This window comes from Condylostylus longicornis, unplaced genomic scaffold (assembly GCF_029603195.1).
Source record: "Condylostylus longicornis isolate FDR11 unplaced genomic scaffold, ASM2960319v2 ptg000163l, whole genome shotgun sequence".
In the NCBI taxonomy this organism is placed as follows: Eukaryota; Metazoa; Arthropoda; class Insecta; order Diptera; family Dolichopodidae; genus Condylostylus; species Condylostylus longicornis.
The window spans coordinates 2,924,348-2,945,460 of NW_026578131.1; the positions used below are offsets into that span (position 1 = coordinate 2,924,348).

The 21,113-nt window shown below is 30.0% G+C and overlaps 2 protein-coding genes across 2 annotated transcripts; both read right to left on the minus strand.

The window, feature by feature from the left end:
* Positions 1-734: 734 nt before the first annotated feature.
* On the minus strand, positions 735-17,578 carry LOC129616242 (uncharacterized). The gene is made up of 10 exons (XM_055531779.1): positions 17,090-17,578; positions 16,598-16,930; positions 15,520-16,538; positions 13,418-15,460; positions 5,455-5,595; positions 4,107-5,390; positions 2,283-4,053; positions 2,008-2,222; positions 1,728-1,953; positions 735-1,328 (listed from the first exon to the last, which is right to left on the minus strand). Exons 1-10 carry the CDS (start codon positions 17,220-17,222, stop codon positions 1,087-1,089), a joined length of 7,407 nt encoding a protein of 2,468 aa, XP_055387754.1. The 5' UTR covers positions 17,223-17,578; the 3' UTR covers positions 735-1,086.
* A 964-nt stretch (positions 17,579-18,542) lies between these two features.
* LOC129616243 (histone deacetylase 3) lies at positions 18,543-20,452 on the minus strand. The gene is made up of 4 exons (XM_055531781.1): positions 20,040-20,452; positions 19,898-19,986; positions 19,645-19,839; positions 18,543-19,591 (listed from the first exon to the last, which is right to left on the minus strand). Exons 1-4 carry the CDS (start codon positions 20,192-20,194, stop codon positions 18,726-18,728), a joined length of 1,305 nt encoding a protein of 434 aa, XP_055387756.1. The 5' UTR covers positions 20,195-20,452; the 3' UTR covers positions 18,543-18,725.
* Between the last annotated feature and the right edge of the window lie 661 nt (positions 20,453-21,113).

The following is a 21,113-nucleotide window of genomic DNA, read 5'->3' on the forward strand; positions in this document are numbered from 1 at the left end:
CTTTGATAACTAGCTGTCAAGTGAGACTCCGTAAATGTAAAATGCGTGTGAACTTTGTAAAAAATTGTGCACCTAAATTCTGAGTTTTGTTGGCATTAATATCAAAAAAAAATGTAAGTTGTCATTTAAAATTTTACATATATCATTAAAGAGTGATATATTTGGTATTTCAAAAAAAGTGATATATTTGGTATTTCGACTTGAAAACATTGTACGCCTAAAATTCTGAAAATACAAAAAAAATTGCAGACAAAATTGGACATTTTGGAATAGATATTCGGTGGGCGTACTACTTGACAATTCAAGTTTACAGTGCTTCCGCTACTGCATTTTTGCAAGATCATTGCCAAATTTTGTGCACATTATGAATTTACGAAAACTTCACAAGACAAACACGCTGATAAATCCTTGGTGAAGTTAGGACGAATAACATTTATATATACACATCTTCCAAAGCAAAAAAAAGTTAGAATTCTGATTTGTTTAAAAAAGTATAGTTAAAAAAAATGAAGTTTTCAAACCTTCGTTAACGGCATAGCTAATTAACTTTCTTTAATATTTTCCCAAAATAATTTACTTAATTTTAATCTTTAATAGTTTACTATTATTATTTTCATTAATAATAAATTTCATAACAAAAAAATTAACAAAAAATTTTTCATGTTTTTATTATACATATGACTTCGCCTGGTTTAAATTTTTACATGAATATTTCGAAGCATATGGTATTATAGAGTTCTACAATTTCAAGTAAAAAATTTTTATATTTTTTAAAAAAAACTTTAATAAAACAAATATATAAACTAAATTTTGATATTAAGGTACATAAGATAAAAGTAACAAAATAATCTATTAAAGATTAAAATTGAAATTTTTTCATATTTTTCGAGAATTTTTCCACCAATTTGTCAATGATGTTGCATTCGAAAACATTTGTTCTGCTTTCAAATACAATTTTTCTTTTTTAACTTCAGATATCAAAAAATAAATTCAAAAAATCTTTAAATTTTATAATTTCTTCTTTTTTTACATTTTTACTTATAAACTAAAGAAAGCTGTTAAAATTAGCAACATAATCGACTATTTTTATTCATACTCGTCCTCTAGTCCAGGTGGTGGAGGATCAATATCCCAACGTGATTTTTTTGAAGGTGGAGACGAATTTTGACGGTCTGCAGAATCTCTTGAGTTGCTATTACTATCTGTTAAATCAATATCGTCGGGAACCATTTGAAGAAGCTCTGCTTCACTTAAATTTGCTAATCTGCTGCTTCCATCTGACAAAGAATTTTGTGTAAGTTGTGTTTTAAAGCCTTTACTCTCTGCTTCTGAAAAAATCATATACACCCTTTAAAAAACATAAATTACAACATTTTAATGCACTTAGTGGCAAATGTTAGTAAAATAATATTAATGTATTTTTAAAAATAATTTATATTTCAAAATAAGATTCCTGATTTTCACAAGTGAAAACTGCTTTGCACAAGTGAATAATTTATTCCATAGCATTTTTATTTTCTTCTGAAATTAAAATGTATGCTAACAATAGTCTCGCGAAATGTAAAAGCTTTTAATTTATTAGGTAATGGTAAGATTTATAAAAAAAATCTTTAGGGTTTAATAGAAAATCAGAACTCCATTTGGTAATTTTTATGTAATAAGAAAATATTTTTTTTAAATTAGATTAAAGCTTGGCTAAATATACAAAACATAATCATATAATAAACCTGTTTTTGTATTATAAAATTCAATTTCTGGGTTGTACTCCTCTTGACTTATATTACATGCTGAATTTTCGTGACTTGTTAGAACGTCATTACTTTTTTCTATTGAAATTAAATCACTTGCTTGGTCTGGTTTTTGAATACTCGCTAATATTTGTTGTAAATTTGACGGTATTGATATATTAGCCAAAGCTGGTGCTAATTCAGCTGTAGTTGCTGGTAGAGTAACCTAAAAATATTAAAATATAAAAAACTTTCCTTTATTTAGTGATTTTTCTCGTACACTTCCTAAATTTTCTATCTCCTTTTTTTCTTTTTCAATCTGTCTTGTTAATTCTTCGACTTTACGTTGTAATTCATCTGTAGACACAGGTATGGCAGCATTAGAAACGCAACCTGAACTAATGTCTACTTTCGTGACCGGCAAAATACTAAGCTCCTCATCTGAACTACCACCCGGAGAATATGGTTCATCAGCGTCATCTGCTTCATAAATTCCTAAAAAAGAACAAATCAATTAAATTCATTCAAAAGAAAGAAAAAATTCTGATGCGATACCCTTGTCAGATGTATGTTGTACTGTTAAAGCAGTGATCTCTATTTCATTATCAGTCGTCTTTTCCGGCAAAATACTGAAAACTTTTGTACCAGCCATGATTATATGTGGACTTTCTGGCTTATAATCTTCTTCTGTTAATTCACCTAAACCTAATATTTTTTTATTTTGTATCACAGTGGTTTCTCCTTTTAATATGCTTGAGGATGAGTTTGGTGGCAACGGTTTTCTTACAATTTTACTTATTGATTCAGAAAGTAAAGATGATGATGAAGTTGTTGTGGTATTATACCGCTTTGAATGGCCGAAATCCATTATTCGAATTATGATTCCCACTAGTAAATCCGGTTTGGAATCATCATCCAAAGATTCTGAATTAAAAACCGTTTGTAATATTGCTGGCAATTCTGTTTTTGCTTGCAAAGGCAAAATATAAAAATCTTTTATTCCTGGTGAAGTAGATTTAACGACACCCAAACGTTTACGCTTTTCTAAATACAAATATAAAGCTGTGTATGCATTAGTTTCTGATTCTGGTGAGGGAACTAAACGAACTAACACAATTTCTTTGTTTGGGCTTTTCTTTATTTTGCCAATATAGTCCCATACTGTATCTGGTCCAATTCTTCCAACAACATCCAGCTCTATAGGAAATTCTTTTTCAATATATGTGCAATTCCCAGAAATAGGTTGTATAACAATGTTGAATGTTGCTACATCTATCATGTTGATATTTCCTGTCCAAATTATTGTTGAAATGTCAGACGCGTAATGTTTGTAAGGATCCTCAGGAGGTGTTGGAATTGTTACTGTACTAGAAGGTAATTCATGTTCCGAATCGTTACCCGAAGAATCAGTTCTTTTCATATCTCGAAGAATATCGAGAGTCTCAGCGGTATATTTTGGAGTCGAAGATTGTGAATCAGCTGGTTTAACCAAAGATTTTTCTTTTCCTAGTACAATGGGAACAAGATTTGCAGCTTCTTCAATGGTTTTTTCTGATTCTGCAAAAATTTTGTCGATTAAACTATATTCTGAAAGATTTGTATTGCGAGATTTCTGATTAAATATTTTATTTTTATGTATCTTATTTGAAGAAATTTGTTTATTAACACCGGATGAAGAATATTTTTTATTGGATACTAAAGTTTCGGATGTTGTTGTTGTTGAGGTTGGGGTGAATGATTTCAAATCATTTTTCAATTTCGAAATTAGATCTTTCCTACATTCTTCACCTTCTAACGGTGGAGAACTGCTATTAACTAATGTAGTAGGCCTGTGATGTTGATGAGTTTGTCCAGAAGATTGATGGCGACGCCTTTTCCTTTCTTCATCTTCCTCCAAACTTGGTGAATATGTATATGAACGTCGTTTATGCTCGTAATTAATCTTTTTATCATCCTCGAAATGGTAACGCGAACATTGATAAAGCTTTTCTTCTTTTTTATCAAATTTGCTTAAGGTACGATCCGGTTCAACTTCGTCAGCATAATCGAAATTTTCGCTCTTCTCATCTTTTTCTTTCCTTTTTTTATTATCACTTGCACTTGATAACTTGTACTTACATTTGGAAGAAAACTCGTTTTCATCAAATCCATGTAGCTCCTCCTCAGGCTCATGATGAACTGGTTGACGACAATGATTTCCATCTGTTTCATCATAGTATGCAGATGTTTCTTTTCGATTTGTAATATCAACAATATCTTGTTCGGGAGATTGCGTAAATTTTTCTTTTACATGAGCTTTGTGGTAATGTGATCTAGTATCTTCTTCCTAAAAATATTAATAATAGTAGATAACAATATACTTAGAATTTTTTCAATTACCTTTTGTGGTGTTTTACGGCGTTTTCTATCCCTGCTTTTGCTACGACTTTTACTTCTTCTCGAGGATTTTTCTCTATGGCGATCTTTATTTTTGTAGCGCTTTTCTTTTTCTTTGTCTTTCTTGCTGTCCCTTTTTTTAATACTATCTATTTCGCACATATGTTCAGAAGTTTCTACAATTGTACTCTCAATTTTCGTAATACTGCTCCCTAAACTGCTATCGACATCATTTTCCTGTGTTTGTGTCGTAAATTTAATGGAATCCCAATTCGATGTAATTTTTTCTATTTCACTAGTACTGCTTACAGTAGAATTATTAAGAACTGCGACTACATCTTCTACAGGAATAGTAATGTCTAAATTAACTCTATCTGTCAGTTTATCTTCGATTACTTCCTCCCCTTTATGGGTTTTTAGTACATAGTTTTTAGCACAAGATAAAAGATCTAATTCAGATTTCTTGATCATTTCCAACTGATGTTTATTTTCATTTTCACGCCATTGTGCTAGCTCTTGGCTTGCCAATTCTTCTGGAGTCATTCTCACCAGTTGTTTAGGTTCAATACTCTTTTCGCAAATTTTTTTAAATAACGTTTTGTTCTTATGATCCTTTATATTAAAGACTAATGACCGATACTTTGCCTTGTATTTGACACCAGTGTCTTTAAAGAGCTCAAACATTTCTTCCTCAGTTTCGTTAGCGTATTTTTCACATTCATGTTCCGACATTTTTGGATGATTTTCTTCAGTAGTTTCTGCTAGACGTGTTATTAGTTTTTCCTTTAATGTTCTTTTAACATTTAATCTAATTGGTTCTGAGTTTTGAATTTTCTCTTTATCTGGTTCTGTTTTTTCCTTTTCTTTTTCTTTTGAAGATTGCTTCTTTACAATCGCTTTAGTTGGACTTTTTTCCGACTTACTTTGCCTTTCTGTCTTCTCGCTCTTTTCATTTTTATCAAATTTTAATTTTTCTAATTTTTCCATTTTATTTTCCGTGCTTTCACATGTGCCATCTTGTTTTATTTCAGATTTTTCTCCTTTAGACGGGAAAATGTGATGAATTGTTAGTAGTTTTTGAGTCACTGGTTTATGCATGACTTCATTTACTTCTTGAAGCTGACCATCCGATTTTGGAGAGGGGTTAGATGATATGGATTTTATTATTTTGATTACATGTTTCTGCTGTGATAACGATCTCGTTGGTTGTTGTCGATAAGATTGAACTGAACGCTGCTGTGCTTCTGATGTCAACACAATTTGAGATTTTTGTTTTTGTTTGTTCCTCTAAAATAAAAAAAATCAAAAATACTTAATAAAGCAATTGTATTCTTATCAAACAGTTTCAAACCTCTACAGCTTGTGCTTGCGGACTTCCAGGTTGAATCACTTCAAATGTAGGGTTTTCTTGTAACCATCGTTTTAAATTAGCAGTTGTTGGGGCATTGTTTCCTGTTAAAATTTTTCCAGTTTTCCGTTCAAAAACACATACCTATCAAAATTTTAATAATTTTGTAATTAAAAAGTTTCACTTAGCTAAATCAAATTTTATTGTAATAAATGGTGAAGCTTAACGTACTATAACGGCGTTCATATTTGGCGACCTCGGCGTCATCAATACGGTATATTAAATTTTCGCCACGTTCTACGTTGATAAAAGAGAAAGTTGCAAAATTCTGAAGAATTATCATTGAAGTAGCTTGAATTAGAAAAGAAGTGATCATCCCTAAAATGATCTTATAATATTTAGCAGAAGGAAGAAATCCAGTTTAGTAGCACAACTTTTGGAAAAAGTGGACGATATACGGGAGTCCTTTAAAATAACGGATGAAAGAATAGGGAGAAATTTATAGAAAGATGGGAACATTCTTATTTCGAAGATCTTTACCAGTAGATAAGTTTACCAGTAGGATAAATACAAGCAATATAAAGCAGAAAGCGCGGACTCAAACTGAAAGTAACGTAATTGAAAATAAATAATAATATGAAAAATCAAGATGAAAAACTCGACATGAAAATATTTCGTTATGAGGTTAGATAATCCTCAAAATAGCGACTTTTATATAAATACAGTACAAAATATGAAATTTGATTACAAGGTTTAATTACGCGATTTCAGGATCTCGAACTAACAACAACAATAGTCATACAATGAGATTGATGCAAAACTTCCTAATGTCATAATTTCGATGTTTGATGTGAACTATGTTAAATGGGTGCTTTGTAATCTTTTTAGTCAAATGATAGATAAACATGTGGTACTTAGAAGGAAACATAGTTGGAAAGCAAAACGATTAAATAGGCATTTGGGCATTTAAAGCGACAACAATAAAATATCATGGCAAATTCTAGAAGAAAGGTTCAAAAACAAAAGATTGATGGTTAATATATTGGAAAAATTATCCAGGTAGCGAAAAAAAGTATAGCAGGTACCAAAATTTTGATAATAATGTTAGATATATAATTTCGTACCTTGCATTCATTTTAATTATTATTGTTGTTTCACTTAACAATAACTTTTTTTATAAATACTGTAATAATTAATATTTCTTTCTCCAAAACAAAAGGTTCACTTAACCTATTTACAAAATGTAAAGAAAGTCTTTTCAAAATGAAAAAATTTTAAAAAATTTACTTTCAGTCTTTAATTAGTTGCATGACATGCATTGTTTTTGATATTTTTTGTAAATGTAAGTTTATTAATCCTTTATAGAACATAATCGCGTTAAAATAATTTTTCTAATGAAGAAACCACAAAAGAAAAGGGACAAAAACGAAGAAGTTCGACATATTACAATGTAAATAAAGTCTTTTCAAAATTAGTTTTTTTAATCTAATATTACGCAAAAAAGTAAAATGCAGCTACAATTGTTAAATTTAATACTTTACGTGGTAGCCCGTAGATTTGGAACAGACTAAAGTCATCGTTTCATAGAAGTAGTCAATCTTTCCATATCATTTTAATCCGAAATTTTGGACAATTCTTCTATAATATGTTTTATAAGGTCATTTTTGGATTTTAGTATACTTTTCGTCAAACTTTACTTGAAGTGGGCCCAAAAATTCTCAATTGGATTGAGGTGTGGACTTTGGGTTAGTGTTTCGAAAACTTTTAGGCAGTCATGAAGCAAACAGCTTCTTACCAAATAAGATTTATGCTGCAAGCGGTTATACCAATAAAATTTATAATAAACAACAAGACCAAATTTTTCGACTTTGTTTACCAGGTTCGTTTTTAAATTGCTATAAAGTGCAGTTCCCGAGGCCTGATATATGCCAAAAGTTGATCAATCCGTGCCATGGTCGAAAAAAACTTACATATAAAATTCATCGAAATCGGTCCAGCCGAACTTGAGATACACGCGTACACATAGACCGACAGACCGACAGGTTGCTACAAATAGTTTATTTACACTTCCCTACCATGGAGAAGTGCATTCCCACCGAAAACTCGATATGCAAAATTTGTTCCCATCACATAACCTACCTATTGTATACACAATACGGTCGGTAAAAACACAAAAAATGATAAGGCTCCTGGTTATAACCTAATTACCGGAAGGATATTAAAAGAATTGGCCTAGGCAATAACGTAGATAGTAGCGGAAGCACTAATTATTCTTAAACCTTCAAAACCTGCTACTAAAATAGATTCATACAGACCAATATCATTGATTCAGAAGCTAATCCAGATCACCAATTTTATTTTCGTCGTCAATATCCAAGAATTGATCGAATAACATGTTTGATAGAACGCGCTTTGAAAAAAAAAAAAAAACTGGTCTGGTGCATTCCTAGAGGTGTCTCAGGCTTTTGATATGGTTCAGCAAAAAGGTTTATTAAGAATTCTTATAAGTTATAGGAAATAAGAAAAAGGTTTATCAAAATTAAGGGACCTACTAAAACCGTATTACGAAATTCTAACCTCCTAACACTTAAGAGTGAAGCAAAATAATGAATTCTCTGCTTTTAAAGAAATAAAGGCAGGAGTGCCCCAGGGTAGCGTCCTAGGTTCTGTATTATGTTTATTATGCACCAAGAGATTCCAAGAGATAATGGCATTCTCATGGGAACTTTTGCAAATGATACAGTTATCATGGCTACTGGTACCACTTCTGCTGAGTTTCTGCTGAAATTGAGCTATGGACCGAGAAGTGGAAAATTAAATTAGATAGAAATAAATCAATGCATGTATTTTTTACTAATCGAAAGTTTCAACCAATAAATGTACAGTTAAACAATGTAACAATTTCTATTATTTATTAATTACACTAATCAAACTGGCTTATTGGAAGAAATTCAAAAGTCAACCTACATAATAAACTTTTGATATACAGGGTGATTCAGAAAGATATACAACAACATATACCATTAGTTAGAGCATCGAAAATGGGTAAAACATTTGTTACGGAATGCGTGCCAAATCTCAGAGATTTCCGAGTTCCAGGGGTTTTAACGAATTTTCATTTATCCGAAATTTTTATTTATGCAAGTTTTTTTGAATATAACATGCGTTCCAAAAAAGATGGAGACTTCAAGCAAACAGTTTCTGAAAGACCTAGTAAAGGGCTTAAAATAAACATATCGTTTAATTCTGTATTTTATGTATCTTCGGAATACAAAGCATTCGACCTTTAGGCAAAATCAAATTTTTCATTTGTTTTATTTCTTCAATTTTTTCTAACTAAATAATTTCGTAACAGAGAAATTTCTTATAGAGTTTTGCCCAGCTGCTTAAACTTTAATTTAAGTCCTCAAACATTAAAAAAAATTTATGGTACAGAAGATATAGCACTAAAACCATTTCTAAGTGAAGATTTTAAGGCTTTATTTTTTATTATTTTTGATTTTTACAGATTTTAAGTGCCGTAATTATCAACTATCATTAATTTTCGATGACACTCTCGATGACGATGACACTTTCGGTGACTCTCACTCGAAAAAACACAGTTAACATTTTTAAGAACCTTTATTTTGATAAAAAATCTGAATTTTAATATTTTTATTGAAATGTAACAAATAAGAACAAAATTGAAACGAAATCTTATACAAATTTTTAGTTTGAAAAACAAAAATTGATTTTAAAAAATTTGAAATTTTTGAAAAGAAAAACTAGAATTTTATACATATTTGGAAGACCAAAAAAAATCTTGTAATCAAAAAATTTTTTTCGAAATTTTTCTTGGTAAAGAAAACTGGTAGGTTTTTAATTTTTGATAGTTTTCATAAGAAATGGTAGCTATATGGTTTGAAATTGTTAAATGCATTTTTCTCACATTGGGTGCAATTTAAAAGTGAAAAAAATATTTTATCTGAAGTTGTTAAAATTATCCAGCTGAAACGAATTTTTAAAGGCATGCCATACAAATTTTGACTTTTATTCTAATAGAAAAAAATTTTTTTTTTAATAGGAAAATTTAATTTTTTACACAAAATGGAGTTTGTAAATGATATGGTATTAACATTATTAAAATAATAAATAATTAACAAATAATTTAAGGGAATTTTTTGATAAAGGAATATTAAATGGAATTTAATTTTAGTTTTAGAAACATCTGGTTTGATTTTAATTAAATTTTTGGTTCACAATATTTGTGGTTTTTGTGCTATCTCTTCTGTAACATAAAAAATTTTTTAATACTTGACGACTTAAATTAAAGCTTAAATGGCTGGGCAAAATTCTATAAAAAAAATTATAAGGTTTAAAAACATTTCTTACGAAATTATCTATTAGAAGCGACAGAAAAATAAAACAAGGGATAAATTTGATTTTGCCTAAAGTTCGAGTGCTTTGTATTCCGAAGATACATAAAATACAGAATCAAACAACATGTTTATTTTAAGCACTTTACTTGGCCTTTCAGAAATTGTTTGTTTGAAGTCCCCATCTTTTTCAGAACGGAAGTTATAATCAAAAAAACTTGGTTTAGTAAAAATTTCGTGAAAATTCGCTAAAATCCCTGGAACTCGGAAGCCCTTGAGATTTGGCACCCAGTCCGGAACAAATGTTTTACCCATTTTCGATCCTCTAACCAATGGAATATGTAGTTGTATTCCCTTCAGAATCACCCTGTATAAACAAGTTATCAAACTTTTTGGATCTATGGTATTTAACTCTGGGGATGCATGAAAAAACAAACACTCAAATCATCTAACGATGTCAAAACATAATTTTAAGAACAATCGCCAAGGTACCATAATTCATCCATAACGATACTTTACATAGAGACCTGGAAATAACCACCGTAGAAGAAGAAATTAAATACAATGCTACTAAACACCAAAATAGACTTCAGAATCATGAAAACATCAATATGATTCATATTACCAATGAGAACAATGAAACTATGAGAAGACTTAAAAGCCACTGGACTTAGTGCTTTAACTAAGTGAAAATTTAACAACTTATCTACAATGGGACAGCTCATCAATGGATGGAATCCCACAAACCGTGATATAATTTTAAGAAAACAAAATTGTTAAAAAAACCCTTTGAGCTTAATTGCAGTATACATACATATATAAAAAATTTTTTTTTCTTATAATTAGTTCTTCAAAGAAAAAATTCATGAAAAGATTCTGAAAGAGATTATGAAAAATTTTCAAACTAACTACATATTTAACTGCAATCAAAATCCGATAGATAAACTTATAATATTCTCTACAATAAATCCATTAGTGTACTATTATTTAAATCTACATCATCAAAAAGTCAAATATGTACAAATATACTTACATATATAGAATGCCAGACAAACTAATTTGAATAGTCAAAATTTACACAAATTCAATATAATTTTTGCTACTACATAAACATGCAACGACATTTGATAAGAAAGATAAGCAAAAAAGTAACAAGAAAAAAAAATAAAAAGATAAATTTAAGATAAATTAATTAATATAAAGATCAATGGGATAATATTAAGAATTTTACTAATACAACATCATAGTAGTGAAATTAATAAGTAATGTGCTTATTGCACTAATAATTTCAATGAGAGAATCTAGCTTTAGAAACAATTCATAAACTGATGACAGATATTATCAATTTATATTAAATAAAGAATATTTATTAGATGTAAGTTTCATAAAAAAATAAAAAAATCACAAAAAAAGCTAATATAATAATAAAATTTTCGAAAGGTTTTTTTTTGCCATTTTTCCTTTGCTTCAATAAATTATTGTGACTTATAGTTCATAAATCATTCATGTACTATCGAAATATATTAATTACATCTTCAAAAGTATTAAAATAAACTAAACAACTGCACATGTACTAGTTTTAAGGAGAATGTAAAAAATTTGGGCAATAAAAATTTAAAAAAAAAAAAGAATATTTAATATAAATAATAATATTTAAAAATGAAATTATTGATTTAAATAATGAATTTATATTTAATATATCAATAAATATATATATATATATATGTATTTTTAATTATTGACTATTAAGTATTCCCTGGGGGGTACCAGGCGGGTCTGCGGGTTGCAGAATCACTACATTACAAAGTGTATAATGTAGTTAGTGCACTGAATTGCACCCCGAACCAGCTCAAAGTTACCTTATACCTTAACAAGTTGAAGTATTTGTGTCATTGTGTTGATTGAATGTATTTTTATCATAGAAGAATACTAGAAATTCTGATGAGTTTTTTTTAAATACTTAAAAGAAGATGAAAAAATAAAAGGAACAAAGTTGTAACGTTATACTTGAAAATAAATGGATTATATTAAAAAATTCATGACAGAAAAAAGAAGAATAATCTATGGTGACCAAAAACGTTGAACAAAAGGAAAAATATTTGGAGATATGAAAATTCATTCGATGCGAATAGAATGCGAAGTAACCAAAAAGGTAATTTTTGTAATGATGAATTCCATAATAGAAGCTTGTCATATATTAGCAGCGGCGGAACTTTATATGTAAGGATCATGGCTTTTGAAAATTAAAGTCATATAACAATAGAAATGATACCAACAGAAAAACCTCAAAGAACGTTAGTCGTCTTGGGGCTTATTAACTCAATTGGAAAAAAAACCAAGAAAGTTGGGAAATTGGTAATGAATACTGCAGCAATGTGTATTAATTCAAAAAGATTTTAAAAATGACAGCGGCAAAGAATTAGGAATGCCTTATTTTTTAAAAAGAAATTTGCAAAAGTCCTCCAACAAAATGTGATGTTGCTTCATGTACAATGAAAATGGTTTAAATAGGAACAATCGTCTATTTAAATGATAAATCGAATATTTTGAAAAATAAGTTAGAGTTAGAATTCGAATTCTAACTTATAAAGAATAACTGAAAATCACGGTGTTAACCAAAGTGCACATTCGGAATCATGTAGCCTCTTCCCAATAAAAGGACATAAAAAACTAATTTTAGGTATAGCAAAATCATATTATTTTTTAAGTGTAATTTTATTTTCTTTTAATTGAAACTTATATGAAAATATGGAGGCTTTATTTTAGGGAAAAAAAAACGGCTAACGATTTGCATCCCACAAGGGGAAATCGTACTCCATATATATGAAGTTTAGGAAATTTTCTTAAATAACACCAGATACATATAATATTTGGGAAATTATATTCTCAATCTAGTTGACAATTATATTGACAATTTAGTTGGGAGATTTATGGATTCTCCATTTGTAAGTTGGGAAAACTATATTCCCCATTTACTTTATAACATGGTGGAATTTTGATTCCCCCATCACATGTAATAGAGGAATCCTCAATTACATGTAATATAGAGGAAAATACGCTCCCATATTTACGATGGGCGATACCGCATAAAAAAAGGTTAACAAAAACTTCTTGTCCGTTAAAGTTGAAAAATTATTTAATGGCCAAACCAAAAAAAAATAATAAAAAATCAATGTCAAATATATATTATTAATATACATGTAATTAGTAAAACTAATAGGCAATTATACATACATATTTGGCTTCTTAATACAACTTTGTGTAATTTTAGAAAAAATTTGAAATTTTCATTTTTATTTTAAAGTTTATATTGTGAGAGAATATTAGATGTTTGATGTGAATATCTGCAAACATATGTATATATAAATATATTTTCGATTCAAAATAGCGAAATTCCTTTATAACATTTTTGTGTAAAATGAAAAATTAGGTTTAAATTCGATTTTTGTTATATACATACTTTTACACTATTTTGTATTACTTATTGTAAAATTTATATCAAAATAAGAAAGTTTAATTTCCAAGCATTATTAGTCCAAAAAAATTACGTACCGAATGTTATATGTGCCATAAAATTATTTAAGTATAATTAACATAAAACAAATACTCACCCTCTCAATTTTTTTCGGAGTAGGTAAAGAAGCGTTGCCCAAAGCTTCTTCAAATGAGCTTGGCTGCTTTTTCTTTTTTTCTACTCCGTCGGAGCCTAGGCCTGGAGAAGACGCAACACTTGGTAATTGATTTTTTGTTGCTTTAAAAGATAGAGCATCGTGAGCATGTTTTCGGATACAATCATCACTGCAATAAATTGAGTTTGGTCTAGCTTGTTGCTTTTTACATACAATACAAAAAATTATTTCAAGTTCTAAAGGCCTCTCTTTTGTTGCATTTAAATTTTTTTCTTTTACTTCATGTGATTTATTTGTCCCTGATTCGTGGTCTCCTGGCGTTGGAGACGTTTTTTTTTTATTATAAAAATTAATAGTTTTTTCTGAAACATCCTTCGGAAGAGGACGAGTCCCCTTCAAAATTCTTTTCTTTAGCATAGTGTCATTCGAAGAATGTAAATCAATATTTTCTGTCGAAGATGATTGTATTGGTTCAGGCAAAGGAACCCCAATAATTTCAGATATTTTTTGTTGCATAGATTTCGAAAGAGGAGTCGTTAAAGGTGGGATAATTGAAACTTCGCTTGGCTTCCTGCTATTTAGTTTTTTAGAAGAATTTTTATTTTTTTCTTTTTTATCTTGTGCTTCAATTTTCGGAGTTGATAAATTCAATTTAGTGGTTAATTCAACAGACTGCTTTTCAAACATAATTTTAATGTTTTGTTGTTTTTTACCATCCTTACAATTTGGACACGTCCATTCAATTTTTTTTAGTTCCATTTCTTTCCCCATGTTCTTTGTTACACCAACACATGTACCGTGGAACCAATCCTCACAACTATCGCAACATATCATAAACCTATTGTTATGAGGTTGACGACATATGCACCATAATTTATTAGGATCATCTTCGTCCTCTCCCTCACTTGATTCATTTTCGGAGCAATCTTCAGATATTGATATTGCAGCAGAAGATTGTTTTTGCTTTTTAACTGATTCGATAACAGGTCGTTTTTGTTGATCTTTTGAGGTTCTTAACGAGCTTGAGCTTCTATGTTGCTGCTTTGTAGGTGGAGCTGATTTAGGTGTCATGGGAAATTCAGATTCAGATGCTTCTGACGCATTCGAAGATACAGGGGGAGTTGGTGTATCAGAAGTCGTGGCTGCAGCGCGACGCTTAGCTCTTGTGGTTGGGGCTTCAATAGGAGGGAGGGTTATTACACGCCCACTTCTCGAAACTACTTGCACCGGAGGCTGAAGGGAAAATGATTGAGATTCTTTTAAGTTATAATTGTTTTTTTCCGAAGAAGTTTTCAGCGAGTTTCCCTGATTCAATATATCATCATCCCGATTTAAATCGTTTTGTGTTTGAGATTTTTCCAAAATGTTCCTAGCACAATCGTTTTTCACGTCTATATTCTGATGTACAGGCTGCATTAAAAAGTTTTTAGGGATATTTGTTTCAAAATCTGTAACATTAAATGACTGATTTAAACGTTGGTTTTGCAATTGTTGTTGCTGCTGTTCCTCTACAAGTTCTTGCAAAGTTTTATGATCTATAAGTTCAGCCATATCTTTAATTAAATCCTCAGGAATATCGTCTGGTGTTTCTAATAATGGCGCATTCGAAATATCAACAGAATCCACTTGACTAGCAGTAGAGGCAAACGCAGAATGTGATGTATTTGAATGAATTATAATAGGTTTTTTTTGAAAGGTTTGCTGATGGGTAAAAGAATTTTCATTTGAAGTATTTGGATCTTCATAAGTTTTTATTATTTTAATTGTATTTGCACTGCATTTTGTTGGATCGGGATTCCGAATTTGCCCCCTTAATGAATCAGATAAATTTATTTCTTTTTGGGTTTCGATATTTTCGAAAGAACGTTCGTCACTTTTAACTACCTTCTGTTGAACCTGAACAGATATTTGTGCCGGCAGCATTTGGGATTTAATTTTATCTGGTACTAGAGGCATAAATCCTTTTTTAGATATTCGACTTGGCGATAAATTTGATGTTATATTGTTAGCAATTGATACTGATCTCTGAAAAAAAGAATTGAATATTTACTTCTAAGATAATGTTAATATGCTTTGTAAATTACCATTTCTTGTTCACTCCTACGCAAAATTATTGCTCCGGAGCTATCCGGTTTAATCAACTCACAAACTTGAACGTTTGAACTTCGCATATTATCTGTTTTAGATAAATATTTCGTAATATCAGTAAATCCTCCAGATGTGTTACCCAATTGTTTTTTGTTAGGTGGCTTAATAATGACAACATTTTGAACCACAGGTTTACCACTAGGGTCTCCGCTGGGCTTCCCAGTTCCTGTTATAATATTTGATAGAATATCAGGTCGAGAATTTTTTTGTATATTTTGGACTTGAGGAACTGGTTTTGCGGCATTTTGTGTAGTATTTAAAGACTGCATTCTATTTTGAACGCGTATTTCCATTTTAGAAGAAGTAACTAACATTTTTGCAGGAGATTGTGCCACATTATATTTGATAGGAGCTATTTTTTGGATATTGATATTTGAGGAGGAAATTGGGGTTTGTGGAATCGTTTGAGCAGTATACGATTTATCTAACCCCTTAACAAATTTTGATTTTTTGTCATCTTCTTGGCACAAGTGGTTTTCAATGTTTGTAGATTGCCGCTTTTTCAATATTTTATTTTTGAATTTTCGCTTAGGAAATTTTTTATTTGTTTTCCGTTTGCGTCCTGTTCTATCATTAACATCAAAATCTAGATCCGAATCGCGGTCATTGTCAGTATCTGCTGACTCTTCACTTTCAGAGTAATCAGAACCGTTTTCATCTTCCAAAGATTCATTATCCTCATATTCGTCAATTATTTTTTCATTTTCATCGTTTCCAATAGATTTTTCTGCAGCCCGATTCGCAGCATTTTGTGCTTTAATAGCAGCCATTTTCTGTGCAGCTTTTACTGATGTAACTGCTGATATAGTAGATGTTGAAAGGGGTTTCGGTTCCGGTTTCCTCTCAAGTAATTCGCTGGGCGATGTTAATGGAGTATAACAGTGATCATTTTTCAAAGCCTTCATTTGAATTTCAAAGTCTACTGATACTGTCAGTGGTTGAAGGCCCGATAATGCTAAAAAAAAGAGTAAAAAATATTATTAATTTTGCTGTTACCCGGATTTGAATACCTACCAAGTGCAGCTTTTGTTATTTCCTTAGTTTTATCTGGTAAACAAAAATCTTCTATGATTAAACCAACAGCTTCAGGTTTTTCTTTTACTATTTTCTTTGCTTCTTCTATATCATCATATCTTTCTTCTTCAGATTCCAACTCGGAATCTGTGCTTTTTTCTGAATGTTCAACATCTTCTTTTTTATTTCTCTTTTCATTTGCATCTGTTTCTTTATCTTCGCATTCTTTTTTTTTATTTCTTTTTATTTCGTTATCACTTTCTTCTTCATCTTTCATACTTGGAGTTGGCGAAGTTAAGCGCACAACACTTATTGTAGAAAGTCCTTTATCATCTAAATACATAATAAAACTATAAATTATAAAGTATCAAATCACAAAAATTTAAATTGAATAAGATATATAATAATTAAAATTGAATAATTATTCGTGGGCGCGAAATTTTAGGTATTCGTTTTGCTTTTACTAAATTTTTGCCAAGAAACTAGACTTACCAATCAAGTTTTCAAGACCTTCCCTGTCTACATTATTAACACCATTTTTACCATAAACAACAACCAAATTGGAATCGCTCATTCGCGACTCATTTGTTGATATTGGGCTCTCAGCGAAGATGGAACTAGACATTTTTTTTAAAGTTTAATTAATATTTTATCAGTTTAAGTTATGGAAACTTGTTTCTGTGTAGAAATTTATTCATATTTAGTGTAAAAACTCCACAAACTTTGTCATTCTTCTATAGTTTCAAAAAACGCCTCTCCCTTTGTATAATGACGCTTTTGAGACAAAATAGCTTTTCAATAACTTAAGCTCAATGTGTACCACTTAATATTTATTTACGCAGTTTAAAATCTTTCCTTTGAAAGATTTTCCCTTTATTTTTATAAACTCTTCACAAAATTTAAAATGCAAAAAATTTTATTTTGGCATAAACTTAATAAAAAAAATAATGCGCAAAATGGCGTGGTTTCATTACTGTCATAACTTACTTTTCGATTTTCATTTTTTTCTTCAAATTTTGACAATTTCGAAAATGCTGCCAACAAGTAAATAATAAATATATGGAATGGTCATTTTCAGTACCCCTGGTAGCTGTTGTCGAAATTAACATGTGTACTTAAATTTTTTGTATACGGCTTCCCTTCTGTAACTTAAATAATGCACTTTGTACGTTGAATTTATATTAAATTTGAAGAGGTTAACACGAACCGTTAAATTTATATTGAGTTTGAAGAAGTGTATACAGACCACTTCTGTTTTTCTAATTGATTAATACATTAATTTTCAAACAAAAATGTTAACGCCACTTGCGAAAATTGACTTACCCGCTGTGTACCAAGGGTTTGAGTCGCTTACACTTCGTCCGTGTGCGGCTCAAGAAAAATTCACAATTTGCATTGTTTCATAATTGATTAATACATTAATTTTCATAATTGATTAGAAAATCCCATTAAATTAGAAAATGGAATTAAAAAATAAATAACCCTAATAAAACATAAAAAGTAAGAGAAAAAAATTGATACATACATATGATAAAGAAATGAACTGGTTTTTTTGAAAGTGGTATAAGTCCATTTCTTTACATATGCAGATATTTATGGGCTTGCGTTTGAATCAATTTAATATTCTGGCCATAATAACATAATTTGTTATTTTTATGTCTACATAGAACTCTGTTGAAATTTTGATTGTAAATAGTGGAGAGAAGTTGTCTATAAATCACTAAAATTACCATTAACTTAGCCTTTTTAACAAGTGGACTTATACCACTTTTAAAAAAACCAGTTCAAATATCAAATACATACACAGTTTTTTTGAACTCGTTTTTTCTTTCATATTGTAATGCGTATGAATATTTTATATATAGGAAAGTTATCAATAAAATTATTTTCATATTTTAGTTTCTTTCATTCTTTCTTTAATAGTACAAAAAAGAAAAGGGATAAATATGAATTAAACAATAAAAAAATTCAAAATTGCATTTTTTCTTAATATGTTATTTATAAATTACAGGTAACAGGAATGAATAGTAAGTATGTTAAGCAACTTTTACCTTTTCTTCCGCACCCGGACAAAGTGTAGGTGACTCAAATTTTCATTTCCGCATACCGCGTCTACAGAGGTAGCAACTTAATCATTATCATTTCTGTCATTATCTTGCTCGCTGTCAAAAAATTCGTTTTTGGGCTCCACAATCCTATCTTCTTCTACTTGACAAATTCTTATATCCGCATCGGATTCATCTTTTATTCTATTCTCTTCATTTTCTAAACTGTCGGCAGGTATATTAAACATCTGCACACTTGGCGCATGCTGACACATTTTTAAGTTTTCATAGACATGCTTCACAATAAGTTCTAAATACTGTTTTGAATTGGCGTTATCTTGACCTCCTTTAACCTCAGGATGCAATGTAAAATCGGGTGCAAAAAATTCTAAGTATTCCGTCATTGGCAACTCATTAGAAATAGTTTCTTCTACAAGCAAAGACGTCTCGTAGGTCCAACACCGTGCAACGTTTCTTAAAGTGTATCCCCCCCCTCCAACCACCAATACTGGAACATTTAAATCTTTTACAAATTTAACACACTCCCCATGGCCTCTCGTACTTAAAGAAAAGCATCCTAGTCTGTCGCCAGCTAATGAGTCCGCTCCACATTGAAGAACAATTGCTGTCGGTCTATAATATTCCATTACATAAGATATTATTGGCTTGAAAACCTGGAAGTAACTGTTATCATCAATGCCTTCTTTTAGAGGAACATTCACACTATAATATCGTCCAGATTCTGCACCGATTTCATACATATCTCCAGTACCTGGAAAAAACCAATTTCCGTACTTATGAAATGACACAGTCATTACCCTGTCGGTTAGATAGAAGGCTTCTTGAACTCCATCACCATGGTGTACATCAATATCTATATAAAGAACTCTTGGGTGATATTTAAGTAGTTCCAAAATACCTATCACAATATCGTTCACATAGCAAAAGCCTGAAAAAAGCAATACAAAACTTTATATTGTGATACTTTATAGCAATTCTAACCCGAAGCTTCAAATTTCTTTGCATGATGTAGACCCCCGGACCAATTTATGCAAATGTCACTGTGATTGTGATTCAACTTTTGGGCCCCTTCCAAAGAAGCCCCGGTATACATCGCGCAAAATTCAAAAAGACCATCGAAGACTGGGCAATCCTCTCCAACACTAAAGTGTGATAAATATTTTGTATAACCAACAGCTAAAATAAATAATTTCTTACTAAAACATTTTAAATTTTGCAATTAAATTTAACTCACAGTTACATTGAATGTTTTGTGGGGTCACGGTTTGTAAAAATTCAATATATTCATCACTATGAAATCGTAACATATCCTGCGCGCTTGCCCTACGTAATTAAAATTTATTAAGTCATTTATTGAATAAAATTTTCAAATTTACTTATATGGTCGATATATTTTCATTTTTTTATTTAGCCCATAGTTCATAACCAGACTATGAGTGACTGCCAATCTATGTGGTTTCATAGGGTGACCTGGCCCATAATGAAAATTTCCAACATCTGGATTATAAAAGTATGAAACTCTCCTAGACATATTAGAATTTCAAGATTATTTGCTTGCTGTTTTGTATCGATCAAAACTATATGAATCAAAAAAATAATATTTAGCAAAATATACAAAAAAAAGAATCAAAACTATGAAGAGCAAACGGCGCGACAGTGAAAAATCAAGGTTTGGAATACTCATAACTTTTTCCAGATAAACAAAAAATAAAAATATTATTTCATATTTTTAATTTGAAAATCTTTTTATAATCAATCAAAATAACACATTCAATGACTGTAAAGTTAAATTAACTTCAAAACATCAACAAATTGTTTTTTTCTATCAAATGCCAAATTTGTTGAAACCAGGAAATTGTCATAAGGTTTGTTCCACTACCTGAAATTATTATAAAAATTATTGTTTTCTAAAAAAAGACTGAAAAATGATCTTTATTTACCCCTATAAATAATTTAAGACATAAGCGAAATAAACACTTTCAATTACTATTTGGGTTCCATTTACGTGTTACACTTTTCTTGAAGACGTATACGTAGCTTGTAACTGAAATATGTAGTCGAAATTATAGTAAAACATAACCTTAACATTTTTAGAATTATCATGTTTTTTCATATAACTTTTTGTTCTGACAGTTGGTTTAACAAGTCCTCATTATTCGTTTTTCTAAAACCAAAATATATCTATTATTAAGTAGTTCGGCTCGTTACATTCCCTTAGTTTTGGTTTGCATTTTGTTTCCAAATTCTTAAAACATTCCATTTTTATTTGGAAATAGATGGTAATAAGAGTTGTGTAGACAAAAAAGAAACAATATATTGTAAACAAATGAGTGTTTCAAAAACATTGAATTGAAATAAAATTAAATTAAGTTAGAAAAATTTTGTTATTTTTATATTGATAACAAAATTTTTTTTCATATTTTATTTTTCATTTCATAAAAGTTATGTAA